A 19,685-nucleotide genomic window follows, 5' to 3' on the forward strand; every position below is an offset into this window, starting at 1 on the left:
ATCTAAGTAGAGAGGCTCAGATAAGATACGCAGCTACTAAGTGCCAGAAACAGGATTTGAAAGACTGTCTTCTTTCAGTCTAGTCCAGCACTCTCCACACTCAGACAAGCAGCCTGTCCCCAGAGAGCAAAAGATCAGAACTCCGGAAGATACATGCAGATTTTCCCCTCAGTTTAAAAAACAGAGAGAGGAAGAAAGAAAAAGAAAAGTACGAAACCCACCCCTTCCGAAACTTCTTCCCACTTTCCTATAGGCGGCTGAGACAAGGAAACCAAGAGAGGTGGAAGACCCCAACACTTATTCATCATCACCCCCGTACTTAAGGTAGATTTCCTTAATGTACTTGGCCTCGGCTTGGGGGGAAAGAGCAAGCTCGCCCACGAAAAGCGAGTCTGACTCTTTCCTAGGAAGGCGTGCAGCCGGGCTCCCGAGCTTGTTTGTTTCCAGGACCACCGGGTGCTACATGCGCAGAGAAGCGCCAGATTTTCTCTACTATTTCCATATCTTCTAAATCACCGATAATCCCTTAAAGTGTCACTTTTTTTGGGAAGGGGAGTATTATGTATGGTGAAGCTAATTCTCAGAAGTTAGGCACGAAATGAAATACACTAATTACAACGGAAACCAATTCTGGTGAAATATAGTATCTAAAAATATGAAAATATGTTCATAAAAAATATGAACAACAAATTCACCAAGTTCACAGATCTCACGTGAGTATCCCCCGCCCTAGAATTACATCCGGATTTCAAAGAGTGCTCGCCAGAATTCTGGGGAAAGAGGTGTCCAAGGCTGTGAACTTAGTGAAAGTTCAGCGGAGCCACAGGGAGCGGACGCAGTTACTCTGGCCAAGCTGATCTAGGGTCAAGACGGTGGACACCCTTGCTGTGCAGGACACAGCGGGGGTGGAGGTGGGGGTGAGAAGGGACACCGGTTGTCTCTGAGACCCCTGCCTCTCTCAGAGGCGCCCATTACTTGCCAGTCTCCACCGCAACTTACAACTTACAACTATTTAGGACCCCCGGAGACCTCTCAAAGGGAAGAGGGCGCGAAGACCACGTGACACGGCTCCCAGATCAGCTCTCAGCGGGCCAAGGAATCCGAGGCGCGAACAGCTGGGAAAGTTCTAACGCTGGCTCAAGTCCCCTACCTGGCCAGTCCCTGATCAGCAAGTAGCAGCAGGACGGGACCACTTTCAGTTTGAGAGACCAGTGAGGACCCCGCCCCCTTTCCAGCCCCGCCAGATTCTACCAGCGGGAATGGCTAGGGCCGGGAGGGAGGGGTGGGGGTGGTTGGAGGAGCGGAGCCCAATCGTTCTGGGACTGGGCAAGAGGAAGCAGTTTTACTCCGCCCCTTTATAGATCCGCCAAACGTTATAAGCGGGATGGCAAGCGGTAGCCGGAGCCGCCTCTCCGGGAGAGGGCAAGACGGAGCAAGTGTGAACAAGTTTTGTGGTAAAAGAAAGGTATCTATTTTGGCGCCACTTCTTTCCTCCTTTCAGACATTATTAGATGGAATGATGGGGATGGGCGGAGCGCTGCGGAGGGTGCAAGTTTGGGGATTGTCTCTATTGGGAGCTGCTGCGGTATCTTCACAGAGTTCCGCTTCTTCTCGGCCCCGTTATGAGCACTAAACAGCAGGGCAGAGGTGGGCGGATCTCACGAGGCCCGGAGAGAGTGTCCTAGGCTGAAATTTTGCGAAGAAAGCGAGGTGACTGCACTCTGATTTGGCGCCCCTCTGGCTGCCATGCTAATTGAATGAGAAGCAGACGCTGTTGTCATGCTGGTCCTTGATTGAAGCAGCCCCTATTAAAAAAAAAAAATAATAATCACCTCTCTCGGCATTTTCATGCCCTAGTGGATCAAGTTCAAATTTCTAACTTGTCGTGCCTCAAAGTGAAATAAGCTGTTATTTCTCCTTTCATTCCCACTGCTACCACCTGAATCCATGTCCTCATTATTTCTGATCTGGATTTAGGCAGAGTATGGACATAAATTCATTAAGCATTTACTATTATCACGGGCCCAGCCCTGTGCTGTGTGTTGGGAATATAAGAAAAAAAATCCCAAAATGGGTTCCTGCCCTCAAAAAGCTTACATCCTAATGAAAATGGAATGGGTCATATCAGGGACTCTAGTTAGAGAGCAGGGGAAGAAAAATAAGTTATTGCTCATCAAGACAGATGCATTGGGCTTGGGTTATGTTAAACCGGAGATGGTTAACCACATACCCAGGTGCAAGGAGCTTGGGTCCTAGAGACAGGATGCCAGAAAGCTTAGGTCCTGATATGTGTTTTTATTCCTTGTTTTTCTCAAATTTGGCCAATGGCTAGGAAATAAACACCTCCCTGGGGAGAGTCTGGTCAGTGAACAGAGTAAGCATCTTCCTCTCTTCCCCATCTCTACCTTTCCCTATAACATACCCATACTGGAGGATCCCCTGAGAACGCTCAGTCTTCTGATACTATTTTGTTCTATTCTGCTTTATATGGCAATAAAACCTTTTCCTTGGAGAAACCTGTCTGGTGCCTAGGTCACTCTTACCTATCAAACCTGCTCCCCCACTGCAAAAAGACAACACGAAAATAATGTGTATAAAATTGCATATACATATATGCAAAACCCGAATATACATAGACACATATAATTCAAAAGGAAGATGTCATAGAGAGGTTTTAGTAGAGGAGGGAGTCAGAAAAAAAAAAAACTTAAAAAGAGACTATGAAATTTGAACTGTATCTTGATGAAGGCCCAGGAAACCAATAAGAGAAGGGCAAGCATTCCCCTCAAAAAAGAGCCTAGATAGCTCTTCAAGAGATCATCAAAACTGCCCTGATATATACTATAACCAGAGAGGGAAATAGTCATTGAAAGAATTCATCCATCGCCTCCAGAAAGAGATCTACAAGGAAAATTGTTACAATGTTCCAAGGAACATTGTTACAAAACTCCAGAACAAGACTCTCAAGGAAAAAATACTGCAAGCTACCAGAAAAAAACAATTCAAATATCAAGGAATCATAATCAGGATTTCCTATGATCTGGCTGTGTCTAAAATAAAGGAGGGGGCGGGGGGAGGTCTTGGAATACCATATTCCTGAAGGCAAAGGACCAGAGATTAGAACTAAGAATTAACTGTCCAGCAAGACTATCATCATCTTTCAGGGAAAGAGATGGATCTTCAATGAAATAAGAGACTTAATCATTTCTATTGAAAAAAATAGAACTAAACAGAAAATCTGATCTTCAAACAGAACTCAAGAGAAGCATAGTAAGGTAAGCAGGAGAAAAATATATATTATTTAAAAGTTAAAATGTTTACATTCATAGATGGGAATTAAAATAAAAACAGAGCTAATTAAAAGAGATAAGGAAGGAAACTACATCTTGTTAAAGGGTACCATAGACAATGAAATTATATTGATGCCAAATGTATATGCCTCAAGTGGCAGAGCATCCAAATTCTTTTTTTCTTGACTTTTTAAAAAATATCTTATTTAATATTTTAAAAGTTGAACATTTAAATTTCAATATTTATTTTTAAATTTAATATTTTAAAATTTATTTAAATTTTTTATTTATACTTTAAGGCCAACTTGACCTTATGAGGAATTAGCTCCACCATGATTAGTTGATGAAAAAAATTGTATCATTTAAGTGATATCTTAAAGCATGAAATAAATTTGAATTATTTTCATAATTTTATAAATAAAAATGTAAAAATAAATAATTCAATCACTGGAACTACAATATACAAAAACCTAGAAAGATAGCTAGTACTAATGCAATTAGTAATTCTAAAGTTGAAAGAGGAATCTATTTAAAGAATACAATTTGTGAGGGTAAATAATACTTTAAAATTGGGTCACATAAAATTTAATGACAATAAATTCATTGGAAAAGATCAGACTGAGATGCAACCCTGAATTGCAGCCTTCAGTTGGCTGTGAATTAAGAGTTAGGCAAAAATGATCTAAAGCATTCTTCTTGATTTGACTTGATACTGGGAGCCAGTCCTGAAGGCATGTGTTGGTCACATGCTGCCTGTTGACAATCCATATGGGGGTTTGATGAGTATGTGTCTGGAAGTGCATATGATAATATGTAATGGAGGACCTGGATTCAGATCATGGGAAAGCTTTTGTGACTATTTCTTGTTTTCTTACTAAATGATACATGAAATGGCCAATCTTACTCTCTTTCCTTGTGACATATAAGGCAAAAACTGCTCTAAGTCTCAAAATAGAGGAAAAAGATAACCCTTTGCAGGACTGACCTATGGCTTTGAATGCATACACTGATATTTCTTCTCTTTCTATTGTGTTTCTTACCATTGTGTTATTTACCTCTTGTGTTACTTACCATTCTTAGGTGAATGAATATCTGAGAAGGGTTCAACCTTGTGAACTTTGAAAGGTTGGAAAAGTCACTAGGGTGATTTGAGAGGCTTGGAGTGGACATTTTTTGGATGTGGCCAATGTGGGGATTTGTTTTGCTTGATTATACATATTTATGATAAGGGTTGGCTTTTTTAAATAGGAAAAGATGGGAGGGAGAGAATTTTTTTGCATATTGAACAAAAACTAATTTTTAAGAAAGGATTGTTTAATAATAAGTTGCAAAATATTTTGCTTATGACCCTTGACTTCACACTCCCACAAATACATACAACATCCAGAGGAAAAATAGATTAAAACTTTCTTGTTCATTGTGTCTGATTCTTCATAACCTTTTGGGGGATTTATCTTGGCAAAGATACTAAAGTGGGTTGTCATTTCCTTCTACTTATTTTACAGGTAAGGAGACCATGGCAAACAGCATTAAATGACGTTTCCGGGACCACACAGCTAGTAGTGTCTGATGGTGGATTTGATTCAAGCTTGACACTCTATCCATTGTTCCATCTAGCTGCACCAGACTGTAACTTAGATTTATTTTTATTAGAGTTTGTCTTTTGCTCCTAAACCTTACCTGCTTTTTAGCACAAAATTGCAGTAAATACTGCAGGGAGGAAACATGATACAGTGGATAGATAATCAAAAATGAAATCAGGAGACTTAGGATTCATATTTCAGTTTTGATGTGGTTACTTATGGACAAAGTTCATAATATCTTTGAACCTCAGTTTCCTCATCTGTCAAATGAGGATAATGATCATGCATGAGTTATTATATCAGAAAACATTCTTCCCCTGACTCCAGTTTGTTTGAAAATGTGGGAAAACATAGGTATAGAACTTTCCATGTGGCATCAAACTTTGGAGGACATGTTGGTTGGTTTTACAGAACTTTTTTTTTCTTTCTTTTTAAAACTTTATTCTAAAGAGTAGTTTTCTGGAAGTGAGTGGAGGGAGATAAGCAGTGAGAAAGTTAGGAAATAAAAAACCAAAAGATATCAATAAATAGTACACAAACATGTATAGGCATGCCTCAACAAAAGACAGGGAACATATAACATTTCAAATGCTGATTATTCTTGTTAAGGTTTAAGGGATCCCAAAATATTGATACTCTGGATCAGTGATTCAGATATCCCAAAAGAATTTGAATGCTTAGATAATCTGCAAGTCAAAAGGCAAAGTTTTATTATAATTATAATGCCAATTAAAGCAGGCTAAATTCCAAAAGAGGGAGATAACAAAGAGCAAGGAACAAGCAGGTAAATTTATAAGGATTTGGGAGTACCAAACAAAGAACAGAGCAATGGATAATTGACATCATGGGATTGGTGTTCATATGATTGGTGGGAAATTTAGAAATAGAGACTAAAAACGAAACTTTTTTCATGAAACTAAGAATTGCTCATTGTTTGAGTCCAGGTTTGAGATAGCAGCCTAGACTTTTGGATCACAAACCAGACATCCTTGAAGGATAGTTTAATGAAATGAAGATAACATGCCCAATTCCCTTTCTTTCACCCATATTATCCAAGGCTGTGCAACATTACTCCCAATAGCTACATTCCTAAGATGACTTCCTTTTTTTTAGTTCAAATTTTCTTCCACAAAATGACTAATAAGGAAATATGTTTTTACATAATTAACTGCACATGTTAAACCGATATCTACTTGTTTACTGTTTCAGAAAGGGGAAAAGTAGGGAATGAATTTGGAACTCAAATGAAAAAACAAAATTTTTTTGGCTTGTTTGTTTATTTAATGATCAGGGAAATGCATAGTTTCCTGTTGAACAACAACAAATGTTAAAAATTGTTTTTACATGTAATTGGGGAAAAATAAAATTTAAAAAATTATTTTTTAAAAAAGAAAGTACTTAATATGTGTGGCATTATGCCAGAAGCTTTAAGGAACAACTCAGAAAATTAACCACTTTTTCAGTGCTAACTACATATGATTTGTTTCAAATACTCCATAGTCTTCCAATAAATTATGACTAATTATACTGAGAGGTAAAGGATCAGGAAGTTTGATTTGTGTGGGGCTGTTTTTTTTTTCCTGGTAAGCTCCTTGATCTTAACTCTCTCTTTATCTCCATTTTTTTTTTTTTTCCTTTTTGAGTGTACCTGAGCACACCCTCTTTTACTGGTTGAGAGTGAAGTTCATTTGATGGCCATTCTTTTCTTCTTCCTTTTCCCTTTTTTGTATTTTCTTTTCATACTCAATCATGAGAAATACAAAATCCAGGGACAAAGAATTGAGAAATTTTATTAAGAGGGAAAAACTCCAAGCAATTCTAGGTCACATATTTGCAGGAGGATTAGCAATGTTTTAATGTTTTATATGTAAAGGGTTTGCCTAGCATACAAACAAACCTCCTAAAACATAGGTATGTAAAAGTTAATCCTAATTTTAGTGATTATGAAATTGTGTATATGGGACCTTCCTTTAGAACGTCCTCAATGCCTTTCCAGCCTCCCAGAATCTTAGTAGGACTTCTTTTTTAAAACTTTAAAAAACTGTTGTTTCCATTGTTTTATTATGGTTGTTTTCCCTATAAAGAAAGCATTTAGATCCTCAAACTTTTTAAATAGGGGGCCAGTTCACTGTCCCTCAGACTGATGGAGGGCCGGACTAGAATAAAAACAAAAACTTTGTTTTGTGGACCTTTAAATAAAGAAACTTCATAGCCCTGGGTGAGGGGGATAATCGTCCTCAGCTGCTGCATCTGGCCCACGGGCAGTAGTTTGAGGACCCCTGATTTAGAATCTCCAATATTGGTGAGGGATGGAACCATTGGCAGAGAGCCTGGATAATCTAAAGGGTTTGGGAGAACTCTAGAAGAAGAGTGAAATATAACATACATGATCTTCAGGTAATGGGGGTTAAAGTAATCAGCATCAATACATGATAGAGGAACTATCACAGCAAATTTGTTTTTGTTCATGTGTTTCAGTCATTGTTTCAAATTCTTCTTGATTCCATTTGGAGTTTTCTTGGCAGAGAATTGGATTGGTTTTTCATTTCCTTCTCCAGCTCATTTTATAGATGAGGAAACTGAGGCAAACATGGTTACATGACTTGCCCAGGGACACACAACTAGTAAGTGTCTGACTCTGAAATTATACTCAGGTCTTCCCCATTCCAGGATCATGCTCTGTCTACTTTACCACCTACCTGCCCTCCATAGCAAAAAGAACAATACTATTACTAACCAAAAGTCAAAACAAAAGACGGTAAAGACAAAGAGACTTCAATACAAAAGGCACATTAAAATTTTAAATTAAATTTAATCACCAAAAACCTTGGATTGAAAACTTCAGGTGAGGTGGCCATTTTTTCTTAAGAACAGATTCTGAGCTCTTTATGGAGAAAACAGCAACAATAAAACAACAAAATCAACACCCAGAGAATTTTTTTGGGGGGGAGTTGCTTTTAAATTAGTCCTACTAAAGTCCTAACAAGATAGAGACTGGAAAAATATTTAGTATAGAAAATATGAGCCCAGCCCAGAAGTAATAGAAATTGGGAGCAAAGAAAAAACAAAGGGAAAAGCATCCTAGATGCATAGGGGAAAAAAAAGTATATGCTATGAATCTCTTCTTGGGCCAGCTATTGATATTAGTCCAAAATAGATTAATTTCAAGATAATTACATTGATGAGGTTTAGGTTTTGGGGTTCCCTTCTGTCAGGGGACCAAATGATGAGGTCTAGATTTAGAGGAACCAAAATGAGATTCGGGCTCCTGGTGGTCAGGGAATTAAATTATAAGGTTTAGTAATAGTGGGGTTCAGAGAACCAAATGGAGAGGTTTGGTTCCGCTACACCCCCTTGGTATTTGATGCAAGGGTTTTTTGGGGAACCCCCTTTTGGTGGCTCAGAGATTCTTTGTAAAGGAATTTACAAACCCGAAAAGGCTAGACTGATAAAAGAGGTTTATTATTGGCATTGGGAAGTCAGCCTTTACTATGCAAGAATAGAAAGGCTGAATTCTGGCAGAGAAGTAAAGTTTAGAGAAATCCCGAGAGGCAAAAAGTCTTGTTAGGGAAATAGATGAGGGAGATAAAGAGAGGGTAGCACTGGAAGAGAATTTCATTCCAGTGGGCAGAGGTTTGCTATGCCATGAAGAAAGAGAGTTTCTTTGGCATTTTAGCTCCTCTGCAAAGAGTTGTTCCAAGTTGCAGTTTTTATAAGCTTGGCTACAAGCTAAAGGGAGCTAGTGGGGGCTAGTGGGTGGAGTTCTAATTGGCTCTTTTTATCTACAAGCTGGATTTCAACTTGAGCTGAATTTAAAGAGAACTGAATGAGTCTCTTTTAATTTAATAGGATTGGTATCTCCATCTCTGAACACAACCAGCCCTACCAGAGTTACAGAGTGAAGCTGCTTCTCCTCTGCTGGGGTCCCCACAGTGGCAAGATTTAAAGAGAATTTATCATTCAAGGAGTTTTAGAGTTTCGGGGATCCTTCAACATCACAGATGATATATGACCACCCATTTTCCCCCCTATAAAATCAATTCATTTTAGAGTCTGATACTGCGAAAGCAGTGTTTTCTTACATTGTTAGTGGCTTCAAAGTCTGCCTTTGGGGCATAATTATGAATAACAACTATTATTATTAATAATATAGTGCTTACTATTTACCAGGCACTGTGCTAATTACTTGTACAGTTATTTATTTGATCTTTACAACAGCCCTTTGAGGTAGGTGCTATTATCATTCCAGAGTTACAGATAAGAAAACTGAGGCAGACAGAACTGACTTGCATAGGATCACACTGCTTGTATCTGAGACTGTATTCATCCTTTCATAGAATTTGAGGGTGGAAAGAACTTTAGCGATCTCCATTTCCTCCATGAAATCTGCCTGATCATAGTTTTTCTTATTTCCATTCCTTCCTTCCTTCCTCCCTTCTCCCGTTCTTCTTCCTCTCTCCCTCCCTTCCTTTCTTCCTTCTTTCATTTTTTCCTTCCTTCCTTTTTTCTTTCCTTTCTCCCTTCCTTTTCCTTCCCTTCCCTTCTCTTTCCTGTCTTGCTTTTTTCCTTTCTCCCTCCCTCTTTTCCTCTCTTTCTTCTTTCCTTCTTTTCACTTAATAGCATTCTATTTTTTCCAATTATATGTAAAGATAGTTTTCAATATTTATCTTTGAATTCATCATATTTTCTCCCTCTTTTCCTTCCCTCTCTCCTTCTTAAGACAGCAAGCAATCTCATATATGTTATACCTATACAATTATGTTAAACATTTTCACATTCGTCATATTGTGAAAGAAGAATCAGAACAAGAGGGGAAAAGCCCAGAAAAGAAAAACAAAACAAAACAAAAAATTGAATACTATGCTTCAATCTGTATTCAGATTACATAGTTCTTTCTCTGAATGTGGTTATTTATTTTCCATCACGAGTCCCTTGGAATTGTCTTGGACCACTGTATTGCTGAGAAGAGCTAAGTCTATCATAGTTTATTTTTATTTTTAAATTTTATTTTAATACACATTATTTTATTAATCATGTTGGGAGAGAAGAATCAGAACAAAGCAAAACCATGGGAAAGGGGAAAAAAACAGAAAAAAGAAGTGAGCATAACATGTGTTGATTTACATTCACTCTCCATAGTTTTGCTTTTTTTTTTTTTTCTGATGCAGATGGCATTTTCTGTCCAAAGTCTATTGGGATTGCTTTGGAGAAGTTTATCGTAGTTGGTCATCCCACAATGTTGCTGTTATTGTGGATGATGTTCTCCTGGTTCTGCTTAATTTACTTAGCATCAGTTCATGTAAGTCTTTTTAGGTTTTTCCTGAAATCTGTTTGCTTATCATTTTTTATAAGAAAACAGTATTTCATTACATGCACATACCACAGTTTATTTAGCCATTCCCAATTGATGTGCATCCTCTTAATTTCCAATTCTTTGTCACTTCAAAAGAGAGCTGCTATAAATATTTTTGTACATGTGAGTCCTTTTCCCTTTTTTATGATCTCTTTGGGATACAAATCTCATAGTGGTATCACTGGATCAAAAGATATGCAGTTTTATAGCCTTTTGGGCATAGTTGCAAATTGCCCTTCAGAAGAGTTGGATCAGGTCATAATTCTACCAACAGTGCATTAGTAACCCAGTTTTACCACATCCCAGCCAACATTTATTATTTTCCTTTTCAGATTTCAGCCAGTCTGATAGATGTGAAGTAACTCACAGTTGTTTTACTTTGCATTTCTCTAATCAATAGTGATTTAGAGCATTTTTTCATATAGATAGCTTTAATTTCTTCATCTGAAAACTGCCTGTTCATGTTCTTTGACCATTTAGCAATTGGGAAATGGCTTACATTCTTATACATTTGGCTCAGTTCTTTAAATATTTGAGAAATGAAGCCTTTAGTAGAGATACTTGCAAAAAATTCCCCTAATTTTCTCCTTTCCTTCTAATTTTGTTTGTATTGGTTTCATTTATACAAAATCTTTTTAATTTAACATAAGCAAAATTACACACTTTGCATTTCATAATGCTCTCTTATCTCTTGGTTGGTCATAAATTCTTCCCTTTGACAAAGATCTGACAGGTAAATTATTCCTTGCTCTCCTAGTTTGCTTATGGTATCACCCTTTATATCTAAATCACATATCCATTTTAACCTTATGTTGGTATCCACTTAAAATTTCAGATTTCTAACTGGGAAAAAAGTCACCTTTTATTTCTTAGAAGCATTAACAAGTGTATTAAAGAAAGTAGAAAACAGAACTCTGGACTTGGACCCTTGGACCCTAATTCCTCTATAAACTCTTTGAGCTTCAGTTTTCTTCATCTGTAAAATGAGGATAATAAAGTCGGTAGTAACCTATATCAGAAGATTTTTGTGAAGCTCAAACTTGTTGAATGTGAAATGCTTTGGAAGAATTTTCAGGGTTCGTGTCTGCCTCTTCACCAATAAGGCAGCATGGATTACACACCGTCACTCACTGCAGTTTATTTTATCTGCTCAAGAATATGACACACTCCATCCATAGGTGAAGGACATGTGACAACAGATTTTATATATATATATATATATATATATATATCACCATATATATATATACATATATATATATACACACAATATACATATACACATACATGTATATAGAAGATACATATATACATAAATATATATACACAATACAAATATACACATATATAGATTGATCTATTTTTATATCTGGAGCAGCTGGATTGTTCAGTGGTTAGAGCCATGGGCCTGGAGTCAGGAAGACTTATGTTCTTGAGTTCAAATCTGGCTTCAGATATTTATTAGTTGTATAAATCTGGGCAAGTCACTTAATCTCTGTTTGCAACAGGTTCCTTTTCTCAAATGTATAATATATGTATAGACATTCATGTATGTGTTTTTACATGTTAAAATGGTGGGCAGATGAATTTGGCTCTCCAGATATAATTTGCTGATGCCTGCATTATAACATGTGGTCTCCTAGCAAATATTTACTGAATAACTAAGTTCAATTTTCAGAAAATTTTCTTCACTAGGAGGAGCTAGAGATACACACAAAAAAAACAAACCTTTGGAATTTTCAAGGAGTTATGAAAGTAGAAAGGCCAAGTGTCTTTTGTCATTCCCTTGGAAAAAATGTATATGTGTGTGTGTATGTGTATATATATATCTTTATATATACACATACACACACATATATACATGTGTATATATATATATATATATATATATATATATATATATCAAAGACAAAATGCCAAGCTCGTATTTTATTTTTTTTTTTAAAAACATAGAATACAATTTTAAGAAATTATATAATATCCATAGGATCAGAGATAAAGAGCTGGAAAAAACCTTGGAAGCCAACCAATTCAACTCCCTCATTTTACAAATGAGGAAATTAAGGCAGAGAAATTATCAAACATTAAATGTCAGTCTGGAATTTGAAATAAGGTTTTCTGACTGTAAACCTGGCAAACTTTCTATTATACTACATTGAATCAAAGGAAAATACCCTTCAAAGAAAAGGATTAATCAAGGAAATGCCAAAAATGAATTAAAAGCACATCTTTTGTCACATACTCAAATTGTGGGGAAAAATAACCTTTCCAGGAACAGAATAATCAAAATGGTTAGCGCTTGTTTAGAGAAGCATGACAATTTCAAAGGTTTTCAGTGCCAATGACTTTTCCCAGAAAAAGTATTATTCTTTCTAATTTCTCAGAAATTTTATTTTAACTTCCCTGGAAGTTGTTATAAAACAACAAGATCATTTTATCTTCTCTGCCTCCAATCATGTAATTTTGTTTTGTTTCATTCACTAAAATGTTCTACTCTTCTTCCTTTTTTTAAGCATCTACCATATTTTTTGAATCTTTCCATATGGCTTTTTGTTTCTCATACACAGAATCCTGGAAAATGTTTTCTACTTGTTTATAAAATCCACAACTTTTTTCTTCCAGAGCATTGATAGTCTGTAAGGCAAATGGTGTCCTATCCCTGGGGAGAGGATTATTCAGTGGCCTCATTGGTATGACAGAATTGTATTTATGTTGTCTATTAATGGAGTTCATCAAGGATGTATTGAACTGGAAATTGCACCAAGTATCCCTTAAAAAATTTTCAGTCAATAAAAAAATGCTCCATGCAGACCCATTTACAGCGTCATCTAAATTCTGTAGATACTGTCTGCCACATGGCATTTCAGCAAAGATTATTCCGGGTTTAATGCCAAATTGATTTTGTAGCATCTGTTGGACCCTGAGGGCTTCATGGGTGTCATCTTCAGCATGTAGAATCACAAACTTAAAGAATACCTCTTCTTCTAAGTCTTCTGTAGATAGATCTTCTGCTGCCCCCTCTTCTTTGTCTTCCTTTAATTTGTTCAAGTTCTTGTCAGTATGGCTCTCTCTAATATCTTTAAAGTGTTTGGCTTCTTGCTTAGTATCCATGCTCTTCTTCCTTGGAAAAGAAGAAAGAGGGGTGCAATCGATTTTAGAATTCTGGATGCCCATGATAAATATTCAAGTCAAAAGAGAACTTTATTTAATCTCAACATTTCTTTCTGATCTGAAAGAAGAAGAAAAAACAAAATTGGTAAATGAGTGAAAGGTGTTCAAGATAAGAAAAAAAGACTGAAACCTCTCTTGAACTCGACAAGTGTCAGATACTTAAGAGAGTTACAACTTAAGAAAGAAATGTCAAATGAGCTTCAGGAAGCTAATGATTTTTCTTTCGAGAATTTCACAAAGTCTAGCATAGTAAAAGGTCGATAGAGGATCTGGCTTACATCAGGAATTTCCAAGTAAGATAACCAGTATAACAAAATGGCCATCATTAAAAATGTAGTTGGTTTTGCCAAAAAGTCCCCACCATGCCATTTTACCTGTATGTAAGGAAAATAATACATCTGCAGTATTTGTCAGTGAACTACTTTATAGGATACAACATGAGTTTTCTACTTTGGGATGGCTCTGAATGACTTCACTATCATGCTCCAGGAAACTCACTCTTGAAATAACATTATCATTCTGCAAGATTTCCCTAGCTTGGGGCACTTTGGTGCTACAGTGGATAGAGCCCCAGCCCTGAGATCAGGAGGACCTGAGTTCAAATTTGACCTCAGACACTTAACATTTCCTAGCTGGGTGACACCGGGCAAGTCACTTAACCCTAATTGCTTCGGGGGGGGGGGGGGGGAAGATTTCACTAGCTTTGGTTTCTGTTGTTTAGTAGTTTCACTGGTTTCCAATTCTTTGTGACTTCAACTGGAGTTTTATTGGCAAAGATGGTAGTTAGTTTTCCATTTCCTTTTTTTCACATCATTTTTCAGAGGAGAAAACTGAGACAAGCAAGGTTAAGTGACTTGCCCAGGATCACACAGCTAGTGTCTGAGGTCACATTTGAAAACTCAGGTTTTCCTGATTTTAGAACAGGTGTTTTATCCACTGTGCTACCTAGGTGCCCCCACCACCTTTGGTCCTCTACGTCATCACTTCTCTGACTCTCTAATTGGAGGGGTAGCACTATGAACTCCAAATCTCATTTAAAAAGAGAAAGGCCATATTTGAATTCAGGTTTTCCTGACTCACGGATTAACTACTCTATCCAGTGAGTCATATACTCTTTCAACTCATTACTGAGCGGTAATTTAGCTTCTGTACAACTTTGAAATGCAAACACAGAAATCAGTAGAAAACTGATAAAGCTTGCTTAATGCATAAATGGGACCTAACCATCAGAAAGGGTTTATATTTAAATGGAAAAGAGATTAAGTTCCCTTCAAAATTATTGATAAAAAAGGGAACCAAGAAACAATCACAGTAACTGGGTACAGTTTTGTTTCATTTCGATAGTTTTAAGAAAAGAGGGAAAAAGGAATACTCTAGGAAAGAAGTTGGAGAGGGACTTCCTAGTTCACATAACTGGGATGCATTGGGATGGGATTAAGAAGAGTATACAAAGGAGTGGTATGAAGAAGCATTTCTAGATGCTATATTCCTATCTGAAAAGCAAAGAGAATGCACACACACACACCTCAAGAATGAAACAAGTTGGGACAAGGAAAGGCAAGACAAATGTTTATGAGGGAGGAGAGATGGGGGAGGGAATTATCACAAGCAAAACAAAAGTCACTTTTCAAAACAATAAAATAGAAGTCAAAAAATAGTGCAAGAACTAGAGTTTAAGGTGTGGGTTTGATGGAAAGAGGAGGGGGAGAGGAGGAGGAATAGATTAACTTCTATTATACAAGATGAATGTTGATCAGATTCTTTCCTTTTTCCCTTTTCCCTCATAATTTGGAATTATGCAAATAAAGTGACTAAAATGGCCAAACCCCTTTACTCAAAGATTCCACCACTGGCCAAATAGGTCTTTGATAACAAGAAAGTTCCAATATTCATTAAAATATTTCGAGTAACATTTGCTGTGATAGTAAAGAAGTAAAAATCAATGCTCTAACAGGGTAATAAATGGTTAGACAAATTGTGGTACATGAATGTAATGGAATATATCTGTGCTGTAAAAAACTACCAATATGATGAATACAAAGAATAATGGGAACACTTATATAAACTAATATAGAATAAAATAAGCAGAGCTAAGAAAATAAATACAATGCCTACAACAATGTAAAAGGAATGAATAACCACAAAATAGTTAATGTAAAATGACAAAGAACAAGCATGATCCCAAAGAAGTGATATGAAAAGATACCTCTTCTCCTTGCCCCCATTACTTTCTAGAAGGAGAAGGTCTATAGGTATGGAATATCACATATATCTTCAGATTTTTTATGACGCATGATTGATTTTGCTGATTTTTTCTCTTAAATTAAAAAAAAAATTCTAATTGCTTCTAAAAGATAGAAATTGCAATTCATTATTGTTTTTAAAAGGTTTCTTCCCCTTGCCCTAAGTGAAAAAGATATGCAATTTGATTCCCTGAGATTTTTTTCATATGAGCTGCTCACAAGCCAGGGGGCTCATACACTAAATTTGTAAAATATTTGATTTTTGAAAAATTAAGCACATGCTTTTTTTTTTTTTTTTTACATTTTTATGTAAACTTACATTTATCCCCCAAAAGTCATGTTATTCATTTTGGTCCATTTTTCTGGCATGCTGATATTTTTTTGCATTTTGATTTTGTCATTTAACTTCTTAGATATCATCCCTATATCACCTCCATATCTGTCATGCATAAATTTAACAAGAATGACTTGTCTTTTTCATCCTCACTCACAAAATGTTGAGTGACATAAATCTATTGACAGAGCCTTAGGACTTCATAATACTATAGAAAACTTCTAATGAATCCATGTCAATATGAATACAGTTTGAGTCCAGCTGTTCAATCAGCTATTAATTCAACTAATTTTACTATCCTCTATTCTACATTTCTCCATATTTTTCACAAAGATAACATAAAAAAACATTAAATGCCTTGCTTAAAGCCCAAAATAAGATGTCTAAAGACTTGTCAGGTTTTTTGTTTACCAGGCTCTTTATCTAGATGAAAAAAGAAAGAATTGTTTTTTCATGATCAACGCTAAGTACTAAAAAATCACATATTTAATAATCCATTCTAGAATTTTGCCTTTTGAGTCTAGTTTGAAGAATTATTTCTCCCTTATTTTGAAAACAGGGACATTATTTGCTTATCTTTTGATTTCTGCTGCTTTCTGTTCTCCATGATTTCTTAAAATGTGAAATGTAATATATATACACATATGGTTACCTGAACTCTTTTAAGGCTGATATTTATTATATCCTCATTTCTTTTTTGTTTCAGTGCCATATTAATCCATATTTAGTCATACCTTTCCAATCTTAAGATTATTTATTTATTTTTTATTTGTTGAAGATAATTTCTGGTAGAAATGACAGATGAAATAACAGATGGATGTACTTTTTTCTCCATTTCATTGCTCTGAATATAGCTTTAAATGTCCATTTTCTTATCTTTTGCATTTTCCCACAAATATGAAGTTTAGCAATACTATCCTCATAGCTTTTTTTCAACTCATTAGTCTTTGGTACTATACCATTGTTTGTGTCTCTTGTATATAATACCTGCATATAGAAAGTACCCCAGTTCCTTCCCATAAAATCTGCCTCAGGTTCATCATATTTTGTAGGACAACATTCCAAGAGCTAGAAAAAATAGTAATGAAATATATATGATAATTCAAGGGAAATAATGAAAAAAAGTGGGAAAGAGGGATAGTATCTCAGTACCAATTCTCAAACTACACTATAAAGAAGTAAATATTAAAATGAACTGGGACTGGACTAAAAAATCAAGAGCTCAATCAATGGAACAAATTACATAAAATACAGATGCAATTAGGGTAGCAAAGTGTTAGCTAAACTTCCAAGCCCCTGCAAGAACTCACTACCTGATAAAAATTGCTGGAAAAATGAGAATTCAGTTTGATAAGAATTAGTCATACAATATGTAGTTTCTTACAATATGTAGCAAGATAAACTCCAAATGGGCTTAGACACAGAAGGTCACATCAAAAGTAAATTAAATCATAAAAAAAGAGTTCATGAGTAAACAAATGAGACAATGGACAATTCTAATTATATAAATGGGAAACAGTTAATTGGGAAAAAATCTTTGCAGCAAGTTTCTCTGATAAAGATCTCATGTGATGACCGCGTATTTAAAAATCAGCTGGAGTCAGGAATTCAGGTTAAGGGAAAATCTTCAATCTTTATTCTCAGTAGAAGTGAAGAAGGATCGGAGGTGAAGGGGGATCAGCGGTGAAGGGGGGTTCACGATCGCAATGTGTGTAGCTGAGTCAAGAAGCTAGCCAGACCAGAAACCAGCCAGACCAGAAGCCAGCCAAGCCTTCTCTCCCCACCTCTCTTCCTGTCCCTGCACCTCCACCCACCAAAATCGTCATTTCCTATACAACACATCAGGACTTGCACGGAGAGTGGGCGGGGCCATTCTTTCTCCAAGCACATATATTAATAGAGTATAGTCTAATTACCATTTAGCCTCACGTGCTTGGGACCTCAGTGCATCAGCTCGAGCTTCAGCCCATTACAGTCTCATAATCAAGATATACAAAATACTGATTCAATCTTTTGAGACTTGATAAATGATCAGTTTTGGAAAAAAATCCAAGCAATCAATAATATGTGAAAAAAGTGCTCCAAGTTACTAATAATCAGAGAAATGCAAATTAAACTACATCCATCAAATCAACAAAGATGACACAAAAGGGAAATGGCAAATGTTGCAGGATCTGTGGGAACACAGGCATTACTAGTGCACTACTGGTGGAGCTGGGAATTGGTCCAATCATTCTGTTAAGTTACTTGTATCCAAATGAAACTGTGCATACTCTTTGATTTGACAAATACTATTGCTAGGCTTATATCCACCCAAAGGATATCAAGGAAAGGGGGGAAAGGTTCTATGTGAACAAAAATATGTACATCAGTTCTTTTCATGTTGAGAGATATAATTACTAAATAGCCAATTCTTGGGGGATGCCCGGGTATTTTTTCCCCTTCCTAGATCCTCATTCTTTACTAGACCAAGCCTGAATCTTAAGGACATTGTTGATAGATGAAATTGTCCAAATTCAGAGGGGGAGGAAGGGTATGTACATATTTTTCCATCCTGGCTGAGACTTGTTGCCCCATCCAACTAGAAAATTTTACAAAGAATTTAATTTAAGATGAATTCTGGCTCATTGTGTTCTCAGGCAGGTTTGGACACAGAAGTCAATCTTTTGTTTAGACTACCAGAGGCCAGGGGTGGTCTGGGAGAAAGAGTAATCAGAATCATGTCCCCAAAACCTTCATTAGAACAGGTCCATCTTTCATTATGATATTGTTTCTTCTCATGAACTATTAATCAGTCAGTGTTGATTGCCAACCTCAGGAAAATCCACTCTTCCAAGACCATATAAATATTGAATGGATTCCATGAGAGGTCTTTGGCATTTGGGAGTACTACTGACTTTGTTTTTATTATTTATATATTAGCTTGATTAATAAAATGATTAATTGTCCAGAAACTATGTCTCTCAAACTTTCTATATATCACAATGTTGGGCCCAAACTGAAAACTAAGGAAGTGTCCTTTTAGGGAATGTCTAACAGATTATAATATATGAATATAATAGCATTTTATTGTACCACAAGAGACAAAATGCCCACTTTAATAGGAAACTGGGTAGACCTTTATAATCTAATATAAAATTCAATGAAAATAACTAGAATTTTATATATCTCTACCTAAAAATATAAATATATAGCTTGATAGAGATATATACACATAAAATACATGCATATGTATATATAGAGAGGCATATATGTATATATCTATATATTTGTATAGAAAAGCATGAGTAAGAACAAGTAGGCTAATTTAGCTGGACTAAGAGAGACAGAGCCAGAGCCAGAGAGAAAGAGACAGAGACACAAAGAGAGAGTATGTGTGTTGGGGAGGAGGGAATAACATATAGTCATATAAAGATAGGCTAGAGCTAGATTCTGAAAGGTTTTAAATTGGAGGAATGTGTATTTTAACACAGGGGCAATAATAGGGAGCCATTGAAACTTCTTGAGGGAGGGAATGCCATGTTTGAATCTTGTGTTTCAGGATTATAAATACTTCAGCTATGTGGAAAATGATTAGAAGAAGGGAGAGACAAGATAGAGGGAAATCACTTCCGAAGCTATTGCAATAATTCTGAGAGAGGCCTGAATTAATGAGAATGTGGTTTGAGTGGACAGGAGGGACAGATGTGAATATTGTTCAAATGGAATTGG

General features: G+C 36.2%; 2 protein-coding genes across 4 annotated transcripts in view; both read right to left on the bottom strand.

The window, feature by feature from the left end:
- Positions 1–1,300, bottom strand: part of SHMT1 (serine hydroxymethyltransferase 1) — a 38,591-nt gene extending 37,291 nt beyond the window's left edge. The window contains exon 1 of one of the 3 annotated variants that reach the window (XM_031938650.1): positions 1,151–1,300. The gene's annotated coding sequence lies outside the window, so the exon portion shown is untranslated. Of the gene's footprint in view, positions 1–999 lie in introns of all 3 variants that reach the window. The other 2 variants (XM_031938645.1, XM_031938639.1) reach the window with 2 other exon arrangements.
- A 10,849-nt stretch (positions 1,301–12,149) lies between these two features.
- TICAM2 (toll like receptor adaptor molecule 2) lies at positions 12,150–13,458 on the bottom strand. The gene has a single exon (XM_012544118.3). The coding sequence runs from the start codon at positions 13,398–13,400 to the stop codon at positions 12,735–12,737; it is 666 nt and encodes a 221-aa protein (XP_012399572.1). The 5' UTR covers positions 13,401–13,458; the 3' UTR covers positions 12,150–12,734.
- Between the last annotated feature and the right edge of the window lie 6,227 nt (positions 13,459–19,685).

The sequence above is a fragment of the Sarcophilus harrisii genome, chromosome 1 (genome assembly GCF_902635505.1).
Source record: "Sarcophilus harrisii chromosome 1, mSarHar1.11, whole genome shotgun sequence".
Taxonomy (NCBI): domain Eukaryota; kingdom Metazoa; phylum Chordata; class Mammalia; order Dasyuromorphia; family Dasyuridae; genus Sarcophilus; species Sarcophilus harrisii.

Coding starts and splice junctions, on each gene's coding strand:
- TICAM2 (XM_012544118.3), bottom strand. CDS start 13,400: ATGGGCATCCAGAATTCTAAAATCGATTGCACCCCTCTTTCTTCTTTT.